General features: G+C 37.2%; 1 protein-coding gene across 2 annotated transcripts in view; it reads right to left on the bottom strand.

The window, feature by feature from the left end:
- Positions 1-26,389, bottom strand: part of slc2a4rg (SLC2A4 regulator) — a 56,960-nt gene extending 30,571 nt beyond the window's left edge. Inside the window, exons 1-2 of one of the 2 annotated variants that reach the window (XM_026199371.1) lie at positions 25,999-26,389; positions 23,674-23,894 (exon numbers count right to left, since the gene is read on the bottom strand). In XM_026199371.1, the coding sequence (XP_026055156.1) occupies positions 23,674-23,894; positions 25,999-26,190 (413 nt within the window). In that variant the 5' untranslated portion in view covers positions 26,191-26,389. The remainder of the gene's footprint in view (positions 1-23,673; positions 23,895-25,998) is intronic. The other variant, XM_026199372.1, reaches the window with a different exon arrangement.
- Between the last annotated feature and the right edge of the window lie 227 nt (positions 26,390-26,616).

The following is a 26,616-nucleotide window of genomic DNA, read 5'->3' as shown; positions in this document are numbered from 1 at the left end:
TTGCCTTTACAATTAAAAACACACTGTCTCCTCGACATGATGCTATCACACCAACCAGAGCGTCTGTGTGTGTGTGTGGGGGGGGCAGGTCAGAGATCCGTTTCTCCCAACACGGTAGGTGGAGATTATTATGCAAAGTGCTCCTAGTGACGTACATAGAGATTGGCAAAAGATTTGAAATCTATAACGACTCGTTTCAGCGATTCATAGTCGACTCCTTACTTTAGAAGCCAATTATAAATTGTGTACTTTTTGGTTTAATTACTTTGCACATTGTTTACACTGATGGACAGCTACATCCTACACTGTAATACAGGTAATTTTTGATTTCCCATCTGTGTGGCTCTTTAATGTTTTCATCTTTTCAACTCACCAAGGCTGCACTTATTTGATTAAAATAAATACAGTAAAAACAGTAATAAGTCAGTCAAGCTGAAAGACCGGACTAATTAAACACCAGGCTAAGAGAGCAGTTAAAACAGCAAAGTGCAACAAACCAGATTAGTTAAAAACACCACTTCCTCACACATCCAAATTTAGTTTTAGGAGGGAAACATCCTCACATGCTTCAACTTGAGAAGCCTCTGAACTGCAGGAGTAAAAGAGTGAAAAACTAAACTTTTAAATAAAATTAAAAAAAATTGAATCAGCAGGCTGACTGAGCACAATGAGGCCGAGGAGACACACTTTGCCATTTGAGTGTTGAAGCAAACCAGACAAATGGAGGCTATCGAGTTGCATAAACAAAGTTTAAGAGCAGTCCACTGAGGGCCGATTAAAGGAGTGTTTGAGTGGACACGGTACATAGAAACGTTTTTCATTCGAAGCTGAGTTTCAAAGGAAAAGCCCTTGATAACACACACTACAGGGCAAAAACAAGCCTTGTTTAATACCTCTGAGAGGACACTAACATACCTAACCTGACAACTCAGATGACATCCAGAGCAAGGTTAATGCTGTTAAAGTCCCGGGGGATTTAATCACACACACAGTTAGCAGTAAGACTGATAATTAAGTGCAGTGTATGTACTGTAGCTCATCTGACTGCAGTACACAGGACTTCACAGCTCGCTGACCTTAAACACAGTTTCTGTGATGTTGTTGTCATTATGCTGCACTGACTCCCAGCTGTGGCTTTAGCAACATATCTGACGGCCTCAGAGACAACCGTGTAATAAGCCATCTCGGAGTTTTTCATTTCCATCTGAGGGCGAGAGGAAACCCCACATCGGCTGTTGTTGAGAGTGTGTGTGTTGTTGTGAACTCATTTCACTACCTGTGAGTGCCAAACGATGGGACTAAATCATTGTAAATACAACAAGTTTATGGTTGGGTTATATTAATTTAACGTCAGTAGCGGTCAACACTTTTTTTGTTGTTTAGGCACTGTGGGTGAATATGAGCGTTGTGATACAGTTACTAAGCTGTTCCAAGCTGTGAGTGTTGCTAAATTGTTCATACTTGCTGTCAGAATGCTGCCTGGGTGTTGTGGGCAAATGTGAGTGTTTTGAGAGTTGCTAAGTTGCTAAGGTTGCGTCTCATTCAGTTCCCTTGTTCAGTAGTCAGGGAACGGATCCAGGAGTCGGCCAATTTAAGGGATGTCTCAGTCATGAAATCCTTCCAGCACACTCGAACGTTCGCTCCCTGAAAAATCCCACAGTGCTCCACAAAAACTAGGGAGCATCGGCACTCACTATGCTCCCTTAACGGGAATAACGTCATATTTCTGAAGCATGAAACACAAACCACACGAGCCAACGTGACAGAAGATTTGAAAAGACAAACTGTTTTTTAATATATTTTAACATAAACACACATCGCTAGACAGGTAATGAACTAGGGCTGTCAACTTTAGTCGTTTAGTCGACTAATCGGTCGATGCCGTCTTGGTCGACTGACATTCTCATTGGTCGACCAGTTGCATTTTTTTTTTTTTTTTCACCTATAAAGAAATTTTCATTGATTTACTCCTTGATATTTATTCCTTTATTGACAGTTATATATTACAGTATTCTAAATATAATTAGCCTATGTTTTATCCCAAACTTTAAATGCTTTCATTTAGGCTATTTTATAACAGCGCCACAGTTTAGCCCACCACGTGAACACTCGGGAACCGCATCTGTGGCTGGCTGCACTGCTGCTTCGCGCTCAGTAAGGAATATAGGTAGATTTACTGTATTAAATCAGTTAGAACGCTACTTGTTTGGCTTTAGTCGACAAAATATCCAAGAAATCTTTAAAAACATGTTTAAAATCATCGAGCCAAGATATACTGTGCCAGCACGGGAGACTGTCATGCGTGCGCTACGTTCGTGGTTTGATGGACTTAAAGTAGATGTAAACCAGTTAACCTTTCTCCAATCCTCGGAGGCTGTAGGCCTCACAACTGATTTGTGGCCTTTGGTTAGAATGGAGGCATACATGATAGTTACGGCCCGTTTTATCGATTCAGACTGGAAAATGAATAGCGTTGTGTTAGAAACAAAGCACATGGGAGAAAATATCGCTGTGCGACTCAATCAAGTCTCGAACGCTTACCACATTCCACCAGAGAAGCGGGTGTCACTGGTAACGGAACCATGCCAACATGGTTCTCTCGGTGGAATTAATGAAGGGATCTGGTCAGTGGCCAGACGTGGAGTTGGTTAGGTGTGCAGGCCACTCCCTGCAGCTGTGCGTAAATGCTGCCCGGTCTCTATAGACCTAGGACTAGGAGTTCCTCACTTTGCAGTAAAAAACAAAATCACTTAATTTTCAAGGAATTGTATAATTATTATTATAGTTTTATGTATTATTGATGTTTTTTCGTTGTTGTTTTACAAAAGCTCATAATTTAATAAATGTTCAATAAAAATGCAAAACATTTTTTTTTTTTTTAGTCGATTGGTCATTGCGCAGGACAGGACTTTGGTCGACTAAGCATTTGTTTGGTTGACTACAGCCCTATAATGAACACATCGAATCAAATGCGGAAGTCCACAATAGGACTGGGGAGACAGGACCCCACCCCAATCAAATAATTTTGTAATTAGTAAAAAAAAAAACACATACTGGGCAATAATGCATTTTAAGTTTAGAAATATTTGGAGTCTCCCCCTCCCTTGCCTCCCAGTGGTTTGGTCTCAATGCTTGCTTTCCTCTTTTACATCACCTCAGTGTTGCCAAGTCCGCTGTTTTCCCGCAGAATAGCATTTATATAAGCCTTTTGATGGAAAAACGGTTATGCACACAAAGTGAATGAATCGTGTTTGAACCGAACTCTTATTACAAAGCAAAAACAATAACTCCTCTTCGATCCATGAACGTTTCTCTCAGTTAATATGTGCGATGTCATCCCACAGTCTGAAACGTCGGTCATAGCAAATCAACACATGCTGTTGTGAATAATTAAGTGAAGTGTCTTCTCATAGGATAAGAACATGCAGTCTCATGAATAATTTAATAGATGTGTCATCGATGTACTATAGTCCATTGTTTTGTGACATATCGTGACGTCAACACGTTGCAGATTTTAAACCCGGAAGATGAAAATAACTTATAGTTTTCTCCAACAGTTAAAATTATTGGATGCTAACATTGTCTTCTATGATATGCAACACAAACACCTCTGCCAAAATCTCAGAGAAAGTAGTTTGGGGTTTCAGGACCCTTTAATGTACTGTTAGGCTGTTGTAGCCAGTTGTGACGGTTTCTATGTGGTTGCTAAGGTGTTCCAAGTAGCTGTTAGCATGTTGTTAGGGTTCTGAAAGTGTTGCAAGTCAAAAGAGCCCAACCCACCATTTGTATTCCTTTTTTTATCATTTGTCCAACAGAAATAAGACGTCTGATTGTTTAAAAACTAACAGAAAATCCCTTCTTTGTGAACTGGTCATCAAGTTATGAACTATATCAACAAGGATAAACATGTCAAGTTGGTTTTCTCTTCGCTTGTGTCACTGTGCATAAAAATCAGTAACTACTGACTTTAAAAATGGGAAAATATTGGGAGTCGGATGGACCAAAATACATCTGCTCATAATAACGAACAGAGTTGTGTTCTGTGTTAGTTTTAGTATCTGACCACAATCAAAATGACCTGTTTTAATCCACCCATATGGGAATAATGTGAACATGTCTTATTGTGTATTTAAATGTGTATTTGGGGCACCGCTCAAGTGTGTAAAGTACCACAGTATAGGAATAAATAGTGAGGAAAATAACTGAGACGAAACAGCTGAACTAATTAAACAAACAAGACTTAAGCAAACCTCACAGACCACTTCCCGCAGAGAGAGAGAGAGAGAGAGAGAGAGACCCAAACAGAGTGCTTTCTGCTACAGGGAAAATGTCTGCAATAGAGCACTTTGTTTCTTTAAACACTTTCACAATTTTCTGTCTATTCCCAGAGTAAAATTCAAATATCAGTCCCAGATTATACATACACATACAATATTATTGGGATTTTAAGTATTTTGAGCCAGCTGAGTATGGCAATAACATGTATTCAAATCCAAATGTTGCCAAAGGAAAACTTTGTTTACATCTGTTCTAATATCTGCATCTAATATGATACATTACTCAGTCTGTTTATCTTAGATATTCATCTCCATATCTATCCACTCCTTATTAAAAAATAAAAATCCCTTCCTCGTATGATTGTACATGCAATTTTTTTTTTTTTAAGAAACCACCTTAGAAACACCCTGAGGAAGATAAACGTGACACTATTTATTAAGCATTTTGTTCATTTAGCTTTCTCCGACTGATGCAAGATCAGATATATACTGCATGAGAATGTGCTTCCTTTACACACGGCTCAGAGAGAAAGAGAGTGAAAAAGATGTGGTAGAGTTTGACAGAAAGATTTCAAATTATTGATGTAATCTGTTGTCCTGCATTATACACGCTGAGCCTGCAGAAATCATAATTATGTGCATACAATCCCTTGCCAAAATTCAGGCCCTGATACAACATCAATACTTGGCATCTGTGTCTTGATACAACATTGCCAGGCAAATTATTGTAATGCTATGCCAAAATGACTTCCCCCACCCCTTATTATATGATAATATTATAATACAACTGTAAAGTAGATTTATATGTAAAATTATGTCTCAGTCTGTATCAAAAACTGACTTGAATGGGGAAGCAGCAACAAAATCAGATCCTGTATAAAGATTTTAATGTTTTCTTTATGAAGGTGTATAATATGAATATAACCATGATGGACTTTATAAAGAGCAATATGAGCCACAAGAAGCACTAATTATTAAAATCCAGTGCATTAACCACAATAAACAAGAGTAATGAGTCAGATCTATAAATCACTGCTCATCTCCTCCTACTCTCCAATATTACTTATGTAAAATCATGTAAATTTTTCTTTTTGTGAATGGCATATGTTAAATTATGTAGAGAATTGTAGGGAAAATTTTATTAAATTAAAGTTAGATCCTATTAATTTCCCAATCCAAGTTTCCTATCATCACTTTTCAGTGGGTGATATGTCAAAACTGACGTTATAAGATCTAAGGTCTAAAACACTTAGAACTCAAACATGGACAACAATGTCGTTTTCATAATAAGGTAAATTATTGGATTACTGATGTCCATGTCAGTGTGTCTCAGTCTACGTTTATATGACAACAATATAGTCAAAAAATGAAACGTTTTTCCCTTGCGTTTTTCAAAAGTACACAACAATGTTTTCAAACGATTTGCTTTTACACATATCCGGCATTTTTTTAAGATTCCCGTGTTGGGTGTTTACATGGAAACGATAACAGCGGTGTTTTAAAAACGTGCACTTTGAAACCCGTTTTCCAAAATATGCTTTTTCAGTCCCCAAAACACTGTTACCGTGTAAATTAACAGGCTGAACGCACACAAAGTTTCCCGTTTTTGGCTGAAAACGTTGTAGTTTAAACGGCCCTTTAACCAGGTGTGACATAGTTTTCACAACTTATGTCTTGACATATACAGCATGTGTAGTATGGACTACTTTTATGTAACTGTTTGATGGGGGTTTTGTGATTTTTTCCCTTTATAAACAATGGTGTGAATACAGTTGCACAGAAAATTGTTCAACAGCTTGAACAACTTTTGTGTGAACTGTCCCTCTGAGATGCACACGTTGTTGGAAAATATACAGCCACGTGTGAATCAAATGGCAAAAATGAATAACCTCACTCTTAAAATGACACTATAATAAAAAGAAGCCTAAAATTTTAGATACCTGTGGCAGTAGGCCTGAATACCAAAGCACAGTTTCCTAGAAACCACAGCTTGGTTTTTCCATTGGGAATTTTATTTTCTTTTTATTTTGAGCTAAATGTAATATGTAGGTTTCTTTCCCCTCTTTCTTTCACTTCCCTTCCCTCACTATATCCCTTCCTTCCTTGGGCTACACAATTATGCTGAACTGTACACACAGTAAATACAGCTTTGCACTAAATATATGCTCCAAAAACATCAACATGAAGGGCTTTTGTATGCACACAAAACACACAGCTGAGCTTTTCTGCCAATTGTTCGTTTGGTTTCAGTTGACTGCAGAAAATTATTGCTTTAAATACTTGCAGTTACACCAATAAGCATCCATGTGGATTTTGCACTGAGACCTCATTCATTCTTTTTATTCAAGTCAAGAGAAAAGTGAACAATAGGCAATTTTACTTTTTGCTCAATGAAGAAAAGCACATAATACTTCTTAGAGCTATTCATGACAAAGTCATACGAAGCTGCATTGAATGAATGTATTTCATATAATGAACAGCATACACAAACATTTAAAAGTTTATGTATAGTGCCAGTAGGGCTGTTTGGCTCATTTCACGCAGCTGGAGCGATAAACTTCTCTCTCATCGAGATGAATAGCTGCACAGATTTAGATCAGCGCTCAGTTTGTGGAGGTGAAGAGGAAATCAAATCTGTGAGGACTTGATGACAGAAACATGGACTAGCTGAAAACACAGGACATCTGAATAGTGATTCATTTCATGATGAAGTTAGGCTGCTAGAGGGAAAGTCATGTGGATTTTTTTATTATTCAAGTCATTACATTCCAGAATGTAGGGACTTTTTTCCAAGTGAAAAGCTACAGTATATGAAATGGATAAAAAGTATTGACTAAAAATCCCCACATTCACAGTGGATCACAATGAAAAGTCCCAAAAGTGCTATGCAAACATTTCGCAACAAAAAGATGAAAAAGATTTAGCAACATTACAGCATTATTTGCACCGCAAATTCATTAGTAATGCTGTAAACTAAAACAAACTTCACCTAGAGAACCAAAATATCATTAGTCAAAACAAGTGAATATTTCATGCTTCTCTGGAACTATTAGATCACAACAAAAAAAATTACATTCAAAAAGTTAAACATTATTATAAAGATGAACAAATTAAATTAGCTAAACTGTGTTCAATTACTGTATTTAGCAGTTAAGTAGTATTGCCAAGATTTCAAGAAACGAATAAAGTAAACAGTACTAAAATGAAAAACAAAGATACAGGAAAGAACAAAGTAAATAAGTCAAATTAAATAAAAAATAAACAAAACAGTCTTAGCTTAAATCTGTTCAATAGCAGTACATAATTCAATTCAAGTTTATTTGTATAGCGCTTTTTACGATACAAATCGTTACAAAGCAACTTTACAGAAAATTGCGTTTCTACAAAATTTAGTAGTAGCTTATAAGTGGTGACTGTCAGTTTATGTGCATATGACAGGAATTTTCAGAAAAATTAATACAAGACGTAGTCAACCAGACGATGAAAATTATTAACAGCAATTATTATATGGTGCAATCACACTTGAGCATTTTGACCGAGAAGTGCATTTGACCGTTCATGCACACAGCCACATTACCGCTCACACATGCAAGTCAGTACTCATGGGAGCTTAACGGCAGTGGCTTGAAGTAGACTGTAAAAAGCAATTTTTCAAAACTGCAAATAAAAAGATTATGTAAGAATATCTTACAAGAAAATTCTGTCTTTCTACTAAATTCCATATTTAGTTCAATGTATCACTTGCTGTTTGTTTGTAATTATTTGATGAAATAAAATACTAGCAATTTATATATTGTTTCAAAGTAAATCCTACACCAAAGTGAGCCAATACTACTACCAGTATTTTAAATTTAGTACCAAAGTACCAATACTTTTGACATCTTAGTAAGCTCAGTGGCGATGTGATTGGATCTGACTTGGCCCATACACTGATCTCCTGGAGTTGGCTCAATAATTATTGCTCAATGACTATATGTAAATCCAGACTGCCCTCTCACCCAATGTAATCCCATAATACTGTGGCAAATCAGATTATGGGGTCAAGTAATCACAGTGAGTAGCCAAACCCTGCTGAATCAACAGTTCAGAGAAACCACACTACCTTAATCTTATTAGCAACAGAGACGTGTTTCACAATATCACACAGATGTGAAGTTGTAACTGAAACGCTGATTCACATTGGGATGAAATGGTATTGTGATAGGGTTACGCTTTATGCTTTAACGCAACCTGTCGCGCCGTTCGCTGCCAGTGTAGTACTGTAGTAGTGTTAGTGTTAGCTGCTGGTTTACACCAATACTCCTCCTTATAGACTAGACAATGTTTCATTTCCTTAGCAATGACTTTTTAGTTCAGTCTTCACTTGACGTTCTGTAGCACAGCTGCCGAACTTCCTGTCAAAAAATTAGCAAGCATTTAAACACGATAAAGCATGAGATCCTTTTTCTTCTTTAGAAAAATCTATTTGATATCATTTTGTTTGCTAATTGGCTGCGGTTGGATTGAATGCCAAATTTCTAAAGAGTTAATTCAAAGCTCACAAATATAGCCTACTTTATATTCACGTGGCCGTTTTGCTCCTCTACCATTTGAAAAAAAAAATGCTTTCTATTTAAATATATTTTAAAATGTGTTTTCCACACTGACATACCACACTGACAAAAAAAGCAAGTTTTTAAATTTTATTGACGTTTGTTCACTTTTACCTTAATTTAATTGACTGAAGTAAAAAAGAAAAAAAGTCAATGTTTTCACTAGCAGACTTTATTTTATTTTGTTAATATAAAAACAAATCTGAGCCATGATCCAGCTTTGCTTGCAAAGAATGAGAAGCTCCTTTTATACCCGAACATGATACCCTCACCTATTACCAATTCACTTGCTTGGTGAAAACTTTCAAAACAGTTTATTTGGCTATTCTATATCCTCTTTATTTTTATTCTGCCTCTATCCCAACTTTTCTGGAGTGTGCTGCAGTCTTTATATTAACAAAATACATTTAAATTGGTCAGTCAAAGCTTTGGAAATCTCTTCTTTGTACTTTTGTCAATCACAGATTTGATCATTTTACAACTTTTCTAGAATTAGGGTTGAAACTTTGAAATATTCTCACAAAATATATGAAATATAATAAAGTAGTGTTAACATTTCTTCCAGTTGCATGTAGAAATGTGGTATTTACGCACCAAAATAACAATGTCCACTATGGGCCCTATCATACATCTGGCGTAATGCGGCGCAAATGTTTTTGCTAGTTTCAAAAAGGAGGTGTGTTCAGGTGTATTGTTGGTGCATTGCTATTTTAAAGAACTGAAAATAGACTGCGACATAGACTGACTCAAACCTGGTCTAAAGACTAAAATCAATGGTGCAATATTTATTTATTTGTTTTGTTATTTAAAAGTACAGGTTGTAGGACCTGTCACGAGAGAGCGCACTACCAAAACAATAACAATCACGTGGATTGATGAGACTAAGAAGGAGCGATGAATCATCAATCAGATGAAAAGATAAATCATTGATTTAACGGATACAAAGACGCAATCAGACTATGGATCAGACATGTCATTGCGCAGGTCTAGAGACACGATGCCCCGCGTTTGGCGTGTACGCCCCATAATACTAATCTTGTTGATCGTTATAATAGCATACGTTTTCTGTAAAGTTACGAATCAAAACAACTCACCTGTTGAGAAAAACACAAGCGAGATCGGCATCTCTTTCTAGTTGAAATTTGTCGCGAAGCTCTCTCCATCTAGAAAATGCAACACCGATATTGATCTTCGCTCTTTCTCTCCTCTTGTCCAAAACTCTTCTCTGGTCGTTTGGTTGGCCCGTACGCTGACGTTTATGGGAGCTGTCCTTGTCGACAGAAACAGCGGCAGAGAGTATGAAGTAATTATGTTCCATAAATAAGTAACACAATCCACCATAAAACGTGCGAGAAGAAGTAAATGAGGAACTGCTTGAAGTAGGGCTGCACGATATTGGGAAAAAATGACATTGCGATATTTTATTTTTCTTACGATATACATTGCGATATTTTTTCTTACAAACAAAAATGGGGTGAGCACACTTACATTCTCATTTTAAATGATTTAAACATCGACACCATCGTGTCAATTGATTAATATGCTCCATCTCTCTCTGCCCTGTTAAACTTACATGTGGTTTTCAGTCCTGTCAATGATAAACTTTCACTCTATGATGGTTAAGCTGTGCAATTAATCCGCGAATCACATTCGTCAAGGGCCAGGGACAGTTAATGAATAACGGATCAACTACGACAGTCTACATCGCACATCCTGCGATGTGACTATCGTGGATACGTACATCGCGATATCGATACTTAAACGACACATCGTGTAGTCCTAGCTTGAAGCAAGCTAGTGTTTTGCTGGACGCTAGACACTACTTCCGCATTTGTCCACGACACTGTTGTCATGTGGTTTCTACGTTAGTAAAGGCGGTAACAAAGGGTAACTAAAGTCATTGACAGGCGACTGCACTGCCCCGTGTCACTGTTCAAAATGGGAATTTTTTCTCATGATTTACAAGTAGTTGAAAACATTAGAGATATTGTTAGTAATCAGCTGGACAAAATATATAACACTAGCCTAGTGGTTTTTGTATATTTTACTGCAAAAATCTTACAAATTGTACCTTTAAAGAGCGTGTAAGTAGAAAATGCGCCTCTGGGCGGGTCCACAACGCACGTTCAAATTAAAGGATTGCAGTGTAAAAGAATATTATTGTGTATAAGAAAACTTACCGTATTTTCCGGACTATAAGGCGCACCGGAGTATAAGTCGCATCAGTCCAAAAATACGTCATGACGAGGAAAAAAACATATATAAGTCGCACTGGACTATAAGTCGCATTTATTTAGAACCAAGAACCAAGAGAAAACATTACCGTCTAGAGCCGCGAAAGGGCGCTCTATGTTTTCAGTGTAGACTACAGGAGCACTAAGCAGCATAGAGCGCCCTCTCGCGGCTGTAGACGGTAATGTTTTCTCTTGATTCATTTCTCTTGATTCATGTCAAATTAATTTTGATAAGTCGCCCCTGACTATATGTCGCAGGACCAGCCAAACTATGAAAAAAAAAATCTCATACATGTCATAATGGATAGTTATTCCATGTATCAGAATAAACCTACCTATTTGCTCACGCATGAGCAGATCTGACTGCTCTCTGGAGATGCATTCTGTGTGCCTTAAAATTCTGCCATTTAAATAGCGAATCCGCCATGGTATGAGCACAACTCGTTGTTAAAGGGAATGGGGTATGAGACACTGAATGGTTTATTGTACGTTATGCCCAAAAAAATACCCTTTTAGATCATGCACCGGGAGCGCCGATTGTGTCTTTCCCCTTGTTATACTAGTAAAAGTGGATTTGGACACACCCTGAGAGCACCTGCACCATACGTTTTAGACCATGCGCTTAGATCGTTAACAAAGGGCCCTATGTCATAAAAAAGGGAATTCAATATATTCTAAAAAAAAAAAAAAGGGTAGGGGGCGCTGGCCCAAAAAAGCTTAAGAACCACTGCAGTAGATGATTTCATGTAGTTCATTCATAGTTGAGTCAACCTACACAGTAGACCTTGAACATCAATCCAAGGCCCTGGCACACAAGTCACGCTGCAGTGTAGTCTTGTTTTGTTTCAAGGATTTATTTGGACCCTGTGGTTCAGGCGAAGAGGCTGCCACTCAGCCGCTCTAAATTCACCACTCTGGGTGTGGCCGTAAATACCGCTAGTGTTTTCTAGGAACTCAGCAGAGAGCTAGATAGTACATTTAAGTGTGTTTGTGTGCATAATGTAGTTTGCCGGGATCACAAGACAGCAGCCTAATGTTTAGAGCAAATGCGAACAAGCAGGAGATAAAGCAAACATTGGAAACGGAAACCAGCAAAACCACCCTGACTTGTTCCAAACTCGACAATGGACCACAGTCTTTGAAGGTGAGGGGGTCAGTGCTGAGTAAGCACAACAATGCATGTTCAATGCTAGCAGAAACAACATGAATGAATATTCCAGCTTTAGTATAAGTCAAGCTTAACCAGTAGGTTTTGTGACATATACCACAAAAATTAATTTAAATTTGTAAATATGGATAACTGTGAGGTACTTACAATGGAAGTGAATAAGATAAATTCTCTCACCAAAACACTCACACTCAATATGCATGTTAGTAGGATGGGCAATGCGATATGACAAGAATATCATATGATTTTTTTCAGTGATCCATAACCTGATCACAAACTAAACGACTAAAACGCTAAACCCTAAAACGACCTACAAATCAAATAATAAAAAAATATTTTTAAATAAATTTGATAAAATGCTAAGTTTTATATGAATGCTTGTAAATCTTCCAAAAATGGACCCTATTGGTTCCTGGTATTTTATTTTATTATTTTCTTGTTGTAATTATGTCAAATACTGTCAACTTACAAAATAATTTTATTCTGTAAAAAACAAAGCAGAAAACCATTGCAGGGAAGTTTGTCAGCTATTATTCAAGATAAAACTCAATCCTGGATTAATTTTAAGGACTGATCATGTTAAAATAATTTCAGAGTAGATATGAAACCATAAGATAATGGAAAATGGAGTGACACCTAAAATAAATGGTATAAGATACTGTCTGTTTGTTTTCCTGCTTTATTGTTGATGTGACTTATGATTTAAAAAAAAAACAATTTTTGAAAGCAAAAATTATTTTACAAGGCTTAAAGTAATCTTTGTGTGAGTGTGTGGGTTTGAATGAATGTGAGAAGTTTAAGACAGCGAAGCGGCCTTGATCCTGGAACAGGGCTCTCATATTGTAGGGATTTAGAGCTGGATCTGGTGCCATGACCCGGAGCAAAGTGTAGAGGCCACTGGGTCACTGCAGAGTTGAGGACGAGGCTTAAAAATACTAAAATCTCAACAATTTAAAAAAAAAATTTGCCCAAGGCTAAACATATCAAAGAGCACATGATTTCCTAAGCATCATGGAAAACCAAACTCAAATCAACCAGGTTTTTTATGACACTGCAGAGGTTTTGGAGAAGCTGCTGGAAGCATGACAGGATTCATCTGGAAAAGGGGGAACTGAGAGAAAAAAGGGAGAGATCTAGCTGTTTTTAGAAGTCAGAGTAGGCTGCCATTTATTCCCAAGAAAAAGTTGGGAATTCTTCTAATGATTATGTAAGATGTGGGTGTGTGAATGTTAAAGAAGAGAAAGAGCCTTAACTGTGCTTTCCTCCAGTTCCTGCCTTTCTATTGAATCTATCAAGAACCAAAAATCCAAGAATCATCATGCAATGACAATTTACAGCCAGGCCGGGAGCAGTAAAATCTGTAAAGTTATCCACACATGCACATAATAGACTAATTTCAGAAGGATAAATATCAGTAAAACATTCTTCGCACCTCTTGATCAGAAAGATCTCATAAGAAAGACTCATAAACAACTTCCATAAAATAATGATCAATGTGCCCAGGAGCAAAATACACAAACAAGCAGTTGGATACAAAAGGAGGCTGAATTTCTTCACTCGGTGCGGCACACCACAATCTGCGAAGGAGCTATAATGACGAGCAAAATATGAGCAAAATAACAAATGAAAACTATAATCAAAAAAGTAAACAGCATAGCTTTGGGCAATCGAGGCAGTGCAGCCAGTAAAAACATTTGATTAACTGGCTCTTCGTCTCCCTAAAGACAAACAACGAGTCCACAACCAGCATTCCTCAACAAGAGTTCAGGTCTGGTAGAAAAAAAATAAACTTGTTTATGGTTCTGCCGTTTTTTCTTGCACACTCGCTCGCTGTCCGAGTGCACAGGACAAACCATGCTGATGTCTGGGGTCAGAGCTGGCGTCTGGGGCTGAATTTATGTCTGCCAGAAATTACACAATTGTGGCCACATCCTCATTTTGGACCATGAAAGCTTCAAAGCTGCATTTGGTAAGTTTGGTACTAGAAAACACTGCTTTAAAACTACTGAACGATTCCCTCGAGCAGCATTAGTTGTGCAAGTATCCGCTGTTATAAAAAAACAAAACGAGCAATCCAAAGTAACGGAATAATAGTGATTTTTCAGATTGTCCAGCTGAACGGCAGCAGGTATGTAGCTCATACTGCTGGACTTTTTTAGTGCGTTTAGTGCATGTCTTATGTCTTATTTGACTGAAGATTAAAAGGATAGTTCACCCAAAACTGAAAATTCGGTGATTAATTACTCAGCCTCATGTCATTCCAAACCTGTGAGACCTTTCATCCAAAATATCTTAATTTGTGTTCCAAAGATAAACAAAGGTCTCATGGGGTTGGAACGACACGACGATGAGTAATAAATGACAGAATTTTCATTTTTGGGTAAAATATCCCTTTAAATTTCTATATTAAATTAAATTGCGCCACTAACTGTAAACATTTTTTTTTACAAGTAAAACTGCTATAGAAGAATAATTTCAAAATACTATAAGGATTCAGCTCAATACCAAAAAACAGATAATGATTTAATTTTACGTATGATAACCATTAAACACTTGATATTTAATGTTTTACTATCTTGTCTAAATTAATACAAAAAAAACACCACAAAAAACCCTAAAAATATTTTTAATCATAGTAATTTTGGCATAACGAGATAAGTGTTATTAAATTATTAGTCTATTTATATATCAACGTGTAAAGAATTTCGCAACTCAGTTCCATGTGTTACAAGAAACACCACATTTTTCCCCTGTGATATATAGACTGAATTCGTAGCTATAGCCCGAGTGGCCTGATGATGTCAAAGGATAAGGAAAGAAATTTTAGAGGAAGTTTAAGTATAATATATATATCATCGTATTGAACCGTTCGGTATGAGGCTTTTGGTTCATTATGTACCGAACGGTTCGTTGGACTAATTAATTATATAAAAAAAAAAAAAAAAAGAGAGAGAGAGAAATATAATGATATGCGTTCAACAAGTTAGCCCAATAACCAAAACGACGTAACAGGCAACGCCCCTGACACTCCCGAAGAAGAAAAAAACACCAACTTATAGTTATATGTTTATGTTAGGCTAGTAGCTACTCAGTCAGGCGCTCGCTCACTCAGCACGCGCTGAAGGCTCGTTGCAAAATGGCCAATGTGTTTAACAGACCAGAAATAGAAGATCCTCCAATAACCAACAGGTCTGGTGTTTGGGTGCACTTTGGATTCCCTTTAAGCTATAATGGTGATGGCAAGAGAGTGGTGGATAAAAAAACAATGGTATGTCGCATCTGCTACATGACAGGGTACACCAGCGAAAAAAAAAAAAAAAAAAAAAACACCAACGGCAATACTTGAAACATGTCAACTCATTTACGCCGACATCACCTTATTGTGTCAGTATCTGGGAAAAGACGAAAAAAAGGCGAAACATACACGCAACAAACTATCCCCGCAGCATTCAGACACCGGTACACCATTATAGCTTACAGGGAATCCAAAGTGCACCCAAACACCAAACCTGTTGGTTATTGGAGGATCTTCTATTTCTGGTCTGTTAAATGCATTAGACATTTTGCAACGGGCCTTCAGCGCGTGCTGAGTGAGCGAGCGCCTTAGGGGCTAAAAACGCGGGGAAAACGCTAGTCGCGCCGCTTTCTCCTCCTTTCCAAAGCACTCAGGCAGAAGCGCTCATGTGGCGTCTGTCTTTGCTAAGCAACAATGACGTGCCCTCTCCATGAGACGCGGAAATTTCAGCAAAGGATAAATGGATTTGCAGTTCTAAAAATCGCTTGCAGTAGCTCTGCTACTAAATTTATTTCAAAATTGAAATCCATATACAACTATGATCAGCTGTTCCTTCATCTTGGCTGAGCTTTCAACGTTGTTGTGGGAAAGGATGAACCTGATTGGTTAGTTCTTGTCACATGACCCGTGGTGCGCTTGCGGCATTCTGAAAAGTTGAGATGTTTTTACATTTTGCTGTATCTAAAACGTACCGAACCGAACCGTGACATCAGTGTATCGTATCGAACCGAACCATGAATTTTGTGAACCGTTATATATATATATATATATATATATGTATTTTTAATAAAGTTCACAAAAGGTAAAATTTAAAAAAGTCACACAAATGAAGAATCACAAGGATAAAGAAAGTAAAAAAGGCTGATTTCAAACTGGCTTCAAACCCAGGTGTAAACAAGGCCTAAATGTGGTACTTTCTCAGTGACCTCTCATGTCAGATGGAAAGAACTAAAAATACGATGAATCATCAATCTTCTGTTTCTCTTTTTCGTATGTGGAATAAAGCAGCCAATTAAACTGCACGCATCTGATGCGCGTCCCCTCAAATATCATCTGAAAGTTTTGGTTCCTCTCTTCAGTTTCATAGACACTCATCCTCTGCTACGTAACGCGAGTCATGATGAGCGCGCCGTTCACACTATTATATGTTGTGGCTTCTGATAATATCAACACAATGAGTCATAACAGATGATAATTACAGCAAATCTATCAAGTCGAGGCACAAGGGTGTCTGTCGTTCTCAAGCGGTCACAGTTTCACCCTAGGCTTTGTGAGCTTGGGCAAGCCAAAGGAACGCTGTAGCTGAGTTATAGATGACGAAGGAATGCCTCCCACTCACCCTTCAGATTTTAATAGCTTGCTGGCTGGCCAGACGTGAGCTACGTGCTTGTTGACGTGAACACATGAGTCATTCCAGTGGCTCTTATATGAGGGTTCCTTTGACCCCATAGATTCTGAGAGCAGAGGTCATGACCCACGGAGAGGTTTCAGTGTGACGAAGTCAGTCAGCTGGAACTACAGATGCGGTAACCTCTTCTGTAAACACACCGCAAATCAGTTTAACGTGGCTATTAGTGTGATTAATTATAAAGAAAGTAATCATCATTACTCACATAAAAACACAACTCTCAATTGCACTCTTTTACAGACATTAGTCTACAGTATTCAGTCCAAGTATACTTGAAACAGTGTATAATAGAGTATAATTTGTTTTAGTTCAGCATTCTTTGATGAACTGAAAGTTTTAAAGAACTACATTTATTTGAAATAACATTACAAATCTCCTTATTGTCACTTTTGTCTTTTGATCAATTTAATGCACCTTTGATGAATAAAGGTAGAAATCTTACAGACTTTTACTTTTGAAGGGTAGTATATAAAAATAGCATGTGAAAAAATTAATATGCTTCGTCAGATGCATCCATCCAACCTATCACCTCAGATATAGAAATGTAGTTAATTTTGCATCTTTTTTATCCCATTTCGGGTAATTTTGTCCAATCCAACAATTAGTCAAAGAAAAAATGTCTCATAGGATACAGTAATGCGGCATCTTTCAACATTTTAGGGCTGCAAATGATTAATCACGATTAATTGAATACAAAATAAAAGTTTGTTTACATACTATATGTGTTTGTGTATGGTGTATATTATTATGTATATATAAATACACACACATGCATGTATATATTAAGGAAAATATGTTTTTAGATAAAACATTTATATTTATATAAATTATATACAAGTATAAATATATTTCTTAAAATATCTACATATATGTGTGTATTTATATATGCATAATAAATATACACATACTGTAATGTGTAAGTGGGTAAACACAAACTTTTATTTTGAATGTGATTAATCGCAATTAATCGTTTTGCGGCCCTACAGCATTTTTCTATGTTTTCCTTCCTCTGATGTTGTTTTTTTGACAGCCGTCGCCAATGCTGATATCTTGGAAACATGGGGCCGATAGGCGTCAAAATAAAAGTCTCACCTCAACACATTGGCCAAGCAGAAAAACTTATCGACCGATGCCGGTATTTGAAAAAGGCATTTTGAATAAATTGGCATTGGCCATATATCGGACAATCACTAATAAGGATGACCACATGACTGGACTTGTTCATATGAAACCTAAATTTTGCTGACTTCACCTTTTTGTTGAAGATTATTTCAGGCCTTGTCCACACTTATAAGTTTTCGTTTGAAAATGCATCTTTTTCTCTGTTTTGGCCTTCCGTCCACACTGAGACGGCGTTTTTAATAAAGGAAAATTTTGCTTTTTGAAAACACTCTCCAAAGTGGATACATTTGAAAATACCATTTAATTTAGAATTTGAAAACAATGACGCAAGTTTAGTCATGTGACGCATATACCAATAGATATCTGTATTTATATTAGAATCATGCACCTTATGTCTATGCACTTTCACACTACTGCTATAGATGTGTTACTTTGTACACTCTTCATATCACAGTCCTGCAAAGATGAAAGCAAGATTATACGCAATCGCTATTTGCGGCAAAACATGAGGGCAGTTGCATTTTATATTTGACATACAATCATGAGTTTGTGCGACCTGGACACGTCAGTGAATGGTGAGTTATTTTCATAAATAAAATAATCCTGTCAGAAAAACTGCATGAAAATGCTTTATGTATGTTCCATGTGTTTCATTTCCAGTGAGATTTTTTAGGCTTTATGCTTGCGCAGAAAGCAAATCTAACTTTTTCTGATGTTTCAGTGTGTATGAGACACTTTTGGGAAAACGGTTGAAAATGCTAGTGTGGACGGGAGCGTTTTAAAACAAAGACGCCTTTTTCAAACATATCCGGATTAATGTAGATGTAGCCTCAAAGGCTTGCACAAGCAGATACAAGACTAACTCAAAAAGCAAGGGCTTCAACCTGCTGGACTTTCTACCTTCCACCTTGGCTTTTGTCTCTCACTTTACTTTAGATGAACGCTGATAAGAGATGAATAGATTCAAGCATAAACTTGCTGCCAGTGTGACCTATCAGCCACAGTGTATAGCAGTGACTTTTTACTGATTTGTCAGGCAAGCCTGGACATGTCAATGAAAGACTAATGTGTGTAGAGCTACTCAAGAAGTGTATGATCGGTCCTTATCTCCTGAACACATGTGAGTGCAAACACACTAAATTATTGAAGGATTTACTTGCGCACCACATACGGTCATGTGTGAATCAATAAGACATAGTTTCTCTCATTCATTTCAATTGCAAGTTTACCTGTCTGACTGAGAATCTAAAGGCAGGACTAAATGTCAACTGCGTCTAATTCTTCCAGTGTTAGTCTGAATGGCGTCACATTTGCAAAAAAGGTGTTGCAGTTCCTGCACTCTAAAAAAAAAAATAACTTAGCAGGACTTCAATGCATAGTGACTGCACTCTGTGTACAATACAACAGAGCCTATAACAATTTACAACTGGGTGTAGCTAATAGAGATTTATTTCAATGGCCAAAAAGGCAATGAATTCAATGACAAGATCCTCATATAAAATGAAAGAGCTGGCTCCAAAACCAATATATTATATTTAATTAATGATTCTGCTTTGCTGTAGTGTTTTGGATAATTTCATAATCAAAAGTCTTTATATTATTATTCTTATTAATGCCTGATTTTGATAGATAAGTGGCACTTTCTCCTCTTTTTGTTTTAATTATTATACTTTGTTGTTTGCTAAATTAAAACCATTGTAGACAATTAATTGAACATTTCATATTATTATACATATAATAATTGTTACTGATAAGTACAGTCATTTCTTTTTTTGACCATAAAACCTTGAGATACTTGCCAAGCACATATAAACACGCATAAAAGACGGCAAATGTGACAGATGTATAGCAGGAAAAAAAGAGTACTGCAGGTGAATATGAGTTATGAAGTGATCATAAAATATGACAGGTAGAGCTTGTATTGGATTTATCTGACAAACATCAGCTTTTCTCACTGTAACACTGCAGTGAAGGGACAAGCCATTTGCCTGCGTATCTGAGAGTTTTGCATACATTTACAAACCCTTAGGGAGTATGAGATCCAGGTATCATTTAAAATTAAAATCTAGGCCACATTGATGTTATAGAAACACCAAGCCACAACTGTAGCATCACAGTTATTGCTGCAATACTTTCTATTGACAGAATAATAAGTGGCACAATAAAACGAATTTTTACAAATAAAAAATGTAAATTAAAGCTCACAAGTAACTTTCTTTTATAGGTACTTCTATTCTAGTTTAATATGCAGGGTTTGTGGTGCTATCAAAACATTGCTCTGTTTGTTTAACTATCTTGTCAAGTCTGACACAGCAACAGCTCAACCAATGGTGTAAGTTTGGGGCGGGGCTATCTGTTTAGCTAACCAATGGCAGGCAGGGGGAGTGTTCAGGAAACTTGCTCAGAAAAGACTATGAACATGTACTAAGTACTAAGTAATAAATTCAGTGAGCATTATAAAAGCCTTATTGTAAATATAAAATAAAAGTAATTTGCTTGAACTTGCTATATCAGCATATTTAGTTATACACACACATACAGTACATAGTCAATTCACAAAAGCATCCCACGCACCCACATCAATTCAAACTGACCTACTTATCAATGCTGATGGTGGTTTATGCACATACAAAACCAGATTACATATCTCTTAAACACCTTTTGGCCCCAAGCTTCAGTCCCCTTTAATAATCAACCTAGTCTGGATTGGTGATGTGTCCTTGAACGCCATAATTCACCCAGAAATCCTGTTTGACTTTCTTTTGAACACAATTTTGAGTCGTTTGCTTGATTCTCTTGGCAAGAGTAAATGATGACAGTGTTATTAGATGTATTTGTGATGAATATGATTTAAGAGAAAGATGTGAATGAGAGTATGAAAGACAAAAAACGGAAAAGAAAAGGCAGCTAAACAGTGAAAATGACAGAAACTTTGACAGATTGTTAGATTTGATCAGACATTCCTCCTAAACACGCCAAAAATGAAGACTGCATAAACACTGACTGAACACTGACCAAGAGGCCCGTCTGTCTCCTTCACGCCATCCTGTGCCATTACATTACAATCAGCCTCTGGTACGCTGAGGGTCATGTAGACAGTAAAAGCCACTGGCTACAAGACACTCAATGCAACGTTTGTCTTAAGAATGATTTGAGAGCTTAAGTTAATGAAGTTCACCGTAAAGGCTTGAATGCAAGTGAGTGGAATGACAGATTAAAACATGTCTGATCAAGCAACACTTCATTTCACTTTTAAACAGACTGAGCCATTAAACCTAGAAAGCAACTTGACAATCAAATCAATAAGAGTACAAGTGAGATCTATGACTCACGTAACACATGTCTCTAATGTTTCCCTCAGGCCTGGTTTGCATGAATTTAACATATCTTAACTTACTCTACAGCATGTGAATAACTATAACAATCTTTACTGCCATTCAAAAGTTTGGACACACCTACTCATTAATGCAGTGGTGTCTGCCCACTTTTTCAGTCTTTGTTAAAGTGTTACCATAAACTAAAGGTAAAACACAACATTTCAAACTTTCATCTGAAACAAAAATACATTTGAAAAAGGTACAAGACTGTGTACTTAACGGCTTAGTGAGGGAAAGAACTACAATCCCGTGAAGCATTGCAAATAACAATCAATTTAAGAATGATGGACAAATATAAAACTATTAATTTAAAGAGCCAGTAAGATGAAAATTCTAAGCTTCCTATCACTGTTTATAAATCCTGTAAAATCGGTTTAATTCCATCCAAGGTTAAAAAACATTGTCATTTTGTCAAAATATCATTTTAAAATTACCTCAATTCGCAATTCGGTTCGCGCGAAGCTGTTCAAAAGATTAAGTTTCCTTAAACCCCACCTTTCGGTAGCATACTGTGTTCTGATTGGTCAACTAACATAGTCAGGTTTGATTGGTTGTTCCGCACACAACTTCATGGTAAACAATGCGTTAGCATCTTTTTGGGGTGAATTATGTCTTATTCCTCTTATCGCGAAGCAAACAGTAAAATAAAAAACTTGAACAGTCTCGCTGCTTTTTCTTCTGTGTGTGTGTATTCAAGCCGCGCGCTTCAGTTTGAATCTGAATCCAGACATCGCGTTGTTTTCATATGGATTAATTAATCACAGAATATCTGTTAGCAGCACTTGTTACACTTCATTTTAATGACGTGTCTGTAAATGAAGATCAGCGCAGACAGGCTGCAGACAGCACACATACTGATAAGACGCTCGGGAGAAAACAAACACATAACTTCATGATCATACTTCGCGTTGTGATTCGAAGATGCTTGTTGGTCTAAATAAAGTTGGTAATGAACCCTCTTTTATGGCCAAACGCTTTGAAAATCCCGCCTTGTACTCACCGAGATTGGAAAGCAGTCATCCGTGAAATGTTGTGAACACAACAAAAGAGATTTGTTGTACTGCTCTGTTATTGTGGTAAAAATGAATTTTAGCCATTGGTTCTTCTGATCTTCATTCTTTGGCAGTGAAAATATAACAAACTTGCCTTTACAATTAAAAACACACTGTCTCCTCGACATGATGCTCTCACACCAACCAGAGCGTCTGTGTGTGTGTGTGTGTGGGGGGGGGGGGGGGGGGGGGGGGGCAGGTCAGAGTTTTGTTTCTCCCAACACGGTAGGCGGAGATTATTATGCAAAGTGCTCCTAGTGACGTACATAGAGATGGGCAAAAGATTTGAAATCTATAACGACTCGTTTCAGTGATTCAGAGTCGACTCCTTACTTTAGAAGCCAATAACTTTATAAATCGTGTACTTTTTGGTTTAATTACTTTGCACATTGTTTACACTGATGGACAGCTACATCATACACTGTAATACAGGTAATTTTTGATTTCCCATCTGTGTGGCTCTTTAAAGGTTGTTGATTTTACGTATAGAAAATATATTTTAAGTTTATTGCTTACTAATGCTAAGGCTTACTAATATTTAAGTGCATTGACAACATAGCTTTTTTGGCACAATCTTCTCATCAAGACTCTCTGATTGGTGGAGTTTCTGTACAGCATCATGGGTAATGTAGTTTTCCCCCACAAATTCAGCTGTTAAACACAAATAATGCAAATGAATGGGTTCAACAAAAGCATATACCATCAATTAACAACTGTGGACCTCACAGTAGGTCTGTCTCATATGACTTATTGCTAAAAATTAGGTTTCCCTATGGAGAAGATGAAATGAGTTTTTACTTCAAGAATCCAAATGCCGCAACTATCCACTTTTTGAAACAATACAATACATAAGCACAAATAAAAAATGTTGAAAGTATGAAGTGACCAAAAAATTCTAAGTTATTTACTTACTTCAACAAGGTTCAGTCTGGGAATGAGTTTAAGAAAAAAAAAACTATAGATTAAACTGTTTAAAAGTTAATGAAAAACAAACTAAGTGTAAAAGTAAAAGAGCCCAAACTTTTGACTAGTATTGTATTGGCATACAACACACACTGAATGCTATATATGCATTAATACAACTACTATATCACCCAAACGGTGTCATCTGCACAGTGCTCTCTATAGTGACAACTATCAGAACTGACCTGTCATGTGGGACGGGGATGATGGAGGACGTGTGCAGGTGCGGTGTCTCGGGAGATGGCAGGTGATATCCTGGCTCCCCAGGCCCTCTCACTGGGCTCAGAGCCTCCATGTGGGTTTGGTCTTGTAGCCTAAAGCCATTCAGGATCAAGCGATGAGCAGGGCAGCCATGTTTAAGGACCCCACCTGAGCTCTGCTCATCCTCCTCTCTGCCACATGCAAACTGAGAACAAAAGGTTTAGCAGTTATACAACGTGTCCAAAGGAAAGGAATCAATTCACTTCTGTTTGTTAGTTACAGCATAGTAATATTATTTATGATGGGTGTGTAGGATGTTATGTTTGACAAGAATAATTTTCTCTTCATGGTAACCTCTTAAAACAGAAAGTTGGATCAGGACATGTTGAAGGGCCTGTCCCCTCTTAAAGCCAAATGTGAATCATGATTTGCTACTGCTAGTCAGTAAGAGTGGTATTAGGGACATTCTCTTTCTGGAGAACATTTAAAACCTTGGATAGTCCCAGATGAGTCATCAATCATTTTCCTGAAAGGAAAAGACTGTGCACTTTAAATGCACTTAAGAGAGTGCATCCACGGTTATTGTAGTCAAGTAAAACTTAAAATAAAACAACAAAAAAACGTTCTGTTACTTAAAAAAAACGTATTCATTTCAGATAGCTGACAAAGAATTATCTCTCTTTTTTGTTGTTTAACTTAACTTCAACTAAAACTAATAAATAAAAATTAATTTAAATATATATATATATATATATATATATATATATATATATATATATATATATATATATATATATATATATATATATATATATATATAAACCGAAAAACTAAAACTGAACTAAAAGTAAAGTGAAAACAGGGATAATCTATGGCAGGACGTCTCAGCAAAATTCCAAGGGGGCCACAAGATGACTCAAAAACATTAAAATGAATACATTATTATTAATATATCAACATAATCTAGCTCTGATTTCAATTGAAATGCTAAAAAAAACATACAATAAATATGTAAACTGAAATCATATTTCACCCCTCACCCACTGTTTTTGATTTTGAGACCTTTGGAATCACAAAATGAATTATGATTAATTTAATATATCACTATTCCCATTTTCTGATAAGCCACTGTTGTAAGCAAATATATATATATATAAATATATATATATATATATATATATATATATATATATATATATATATATTTATTTATTTATGCTCAAAGCTAACAGAAACAAAACAAAACTTCAATGCTGATTGTTATTTGTCCAAAAACTAGGGTCGAAGATTAAATTTGACATTTCTTTTTTTTTTTCAATTAATGAAGCATCCTATCAGTTGGTAATATAACTGTCTACCAGTTGCCTCCCCATTCCTGATGTGCCATATTAAATGATGAGTTATTACTCAAATTACCTGCATACCTCTCATAACAAGCACTTTTATTAAAGACAAACACCAGCAATCCTAAAAAAATCACATAGGTTATACTTCCTGATAGCTTAAATGTGCTTCAATAAAATGCACTCACGCCCCCAAAACATTGCAATCATGCATGAGCTGCATGACAGGCATCGAATTTTCACTGCACCGCTCGTATCGGTCAAGTGCACGCTCACATCAGAGCAGATACATCATTCTGCGACGCGTCATCATGGAAGGGGGCGTGTCCCGCACTGCATGCTACACAGCCAGCCAAATTAAACGCACTTCTAAAGTGAACGCTCGTGTTTTTAAAATAAATTAACGTCGCATGTGGTTACTTCCTCCATATACGATGCATAAACCAACTGTTATGTTATGTTAACATAATAATGTACCTTTTTCCCAAACCACAACGTAAGTTACACATGAAAACACTCGTTTTTAATCTGTAAATATTATCGAAAGGCCATCATTCGCCCTGAAATGAAACATTAAACAATGTTCCTGTGAAAACAAACCCTTACACCGGCTTCAACTCGCGTTAAACACTTCATGGGGGAGGGGAGAATCGCTTAAATGTACCAACCCCCTGCTTTTTTGTTTTCGTTTAAACTTTGAACGTTCAAGTTAAGTCGCCATTTTACCAATCAGTTACCGCCTCGCTTGATTAACGCAGATAACAGTATAACTGTAACGATTAAATGACACTACATATACCCGACAAACAATTTCTCCATGCAAACTTGAGTTTTAATCGAAAGGCAGAGCTGCCATCGTACAACTTGCAACGCAACGGTCGTTTTGACATGTTTAAAAACGCAGCGAACTGTCAAAACCCCAAAAGGTGAGCGTATGCGAAACTTCAACGAGCATACATCACTTACTTTCTTGTGAATGTAGTGCCTCTCTCTCGATGAGGTATAATAATGTCCATTTGGAGAGATCTCCTTGCCAGAGTTCGTTAAAGCAGCTTCGAGCAGCGCGTTTGTTTTGAGCGCTTTCCCAGTGACGGGCTCGCACCCTTCACGCGTGCTGTCGCCGGCTCGAGGCTGCTCGAGGAGCCGCTTGGAACTCATTCTCAACCTGGATCAAATGTGACTAAAGGAAAATCACCAGCGCTCGGTCGAATTTAGTGCTGAGCAGGATAAGATGCATTTAACAGTATTGTGTGGAATACGACTCTACAGACTCTAAAAGCAGCCGGTAAGAGGGGATAAAAATGATTGTTTTGCTTCTCTCTCTCGCCGAGCCTGACACCACGCCCACTCTGTCCTGCTCGTGCAGCCAGGCGAGATTCGCTCGGCTCCGCCCCTCATTGATTCTGATTGGCTCTCGGCGTACATAAACATTCTATTTAGGCACGCGGCCATCGCAGATCTGCAGCTGATTGGTCGCTCGGGAAACGTCGGAATTATTTTTTTCTTGAGTTGAGGAGGTGTGTCTCCATGGTTTGCCGGCCGGTACAGACAGAGAGGAAGAGAGAGAGAGAGTGACAGGAGAGA

The sequence above is a fragment of the Carassius auratus genome, chromosome 23 (genome assembly GCF_003368295.1).
Source record: "Carassius auratus strain Wakin chromosome 23, ASM336829v1, whole genome shotgun sequence".
Lineage (NCBI taxonomy): Eukaryota > Metazoa > Chordata > Actinopteri > Cypriniformes > Cyprinidae > Carassius > Carassius auratus.
Note: the sequence above shows the minus strand (reverse complement) of the source record. Positions and strands in the feature narration are given on the sequence as shown.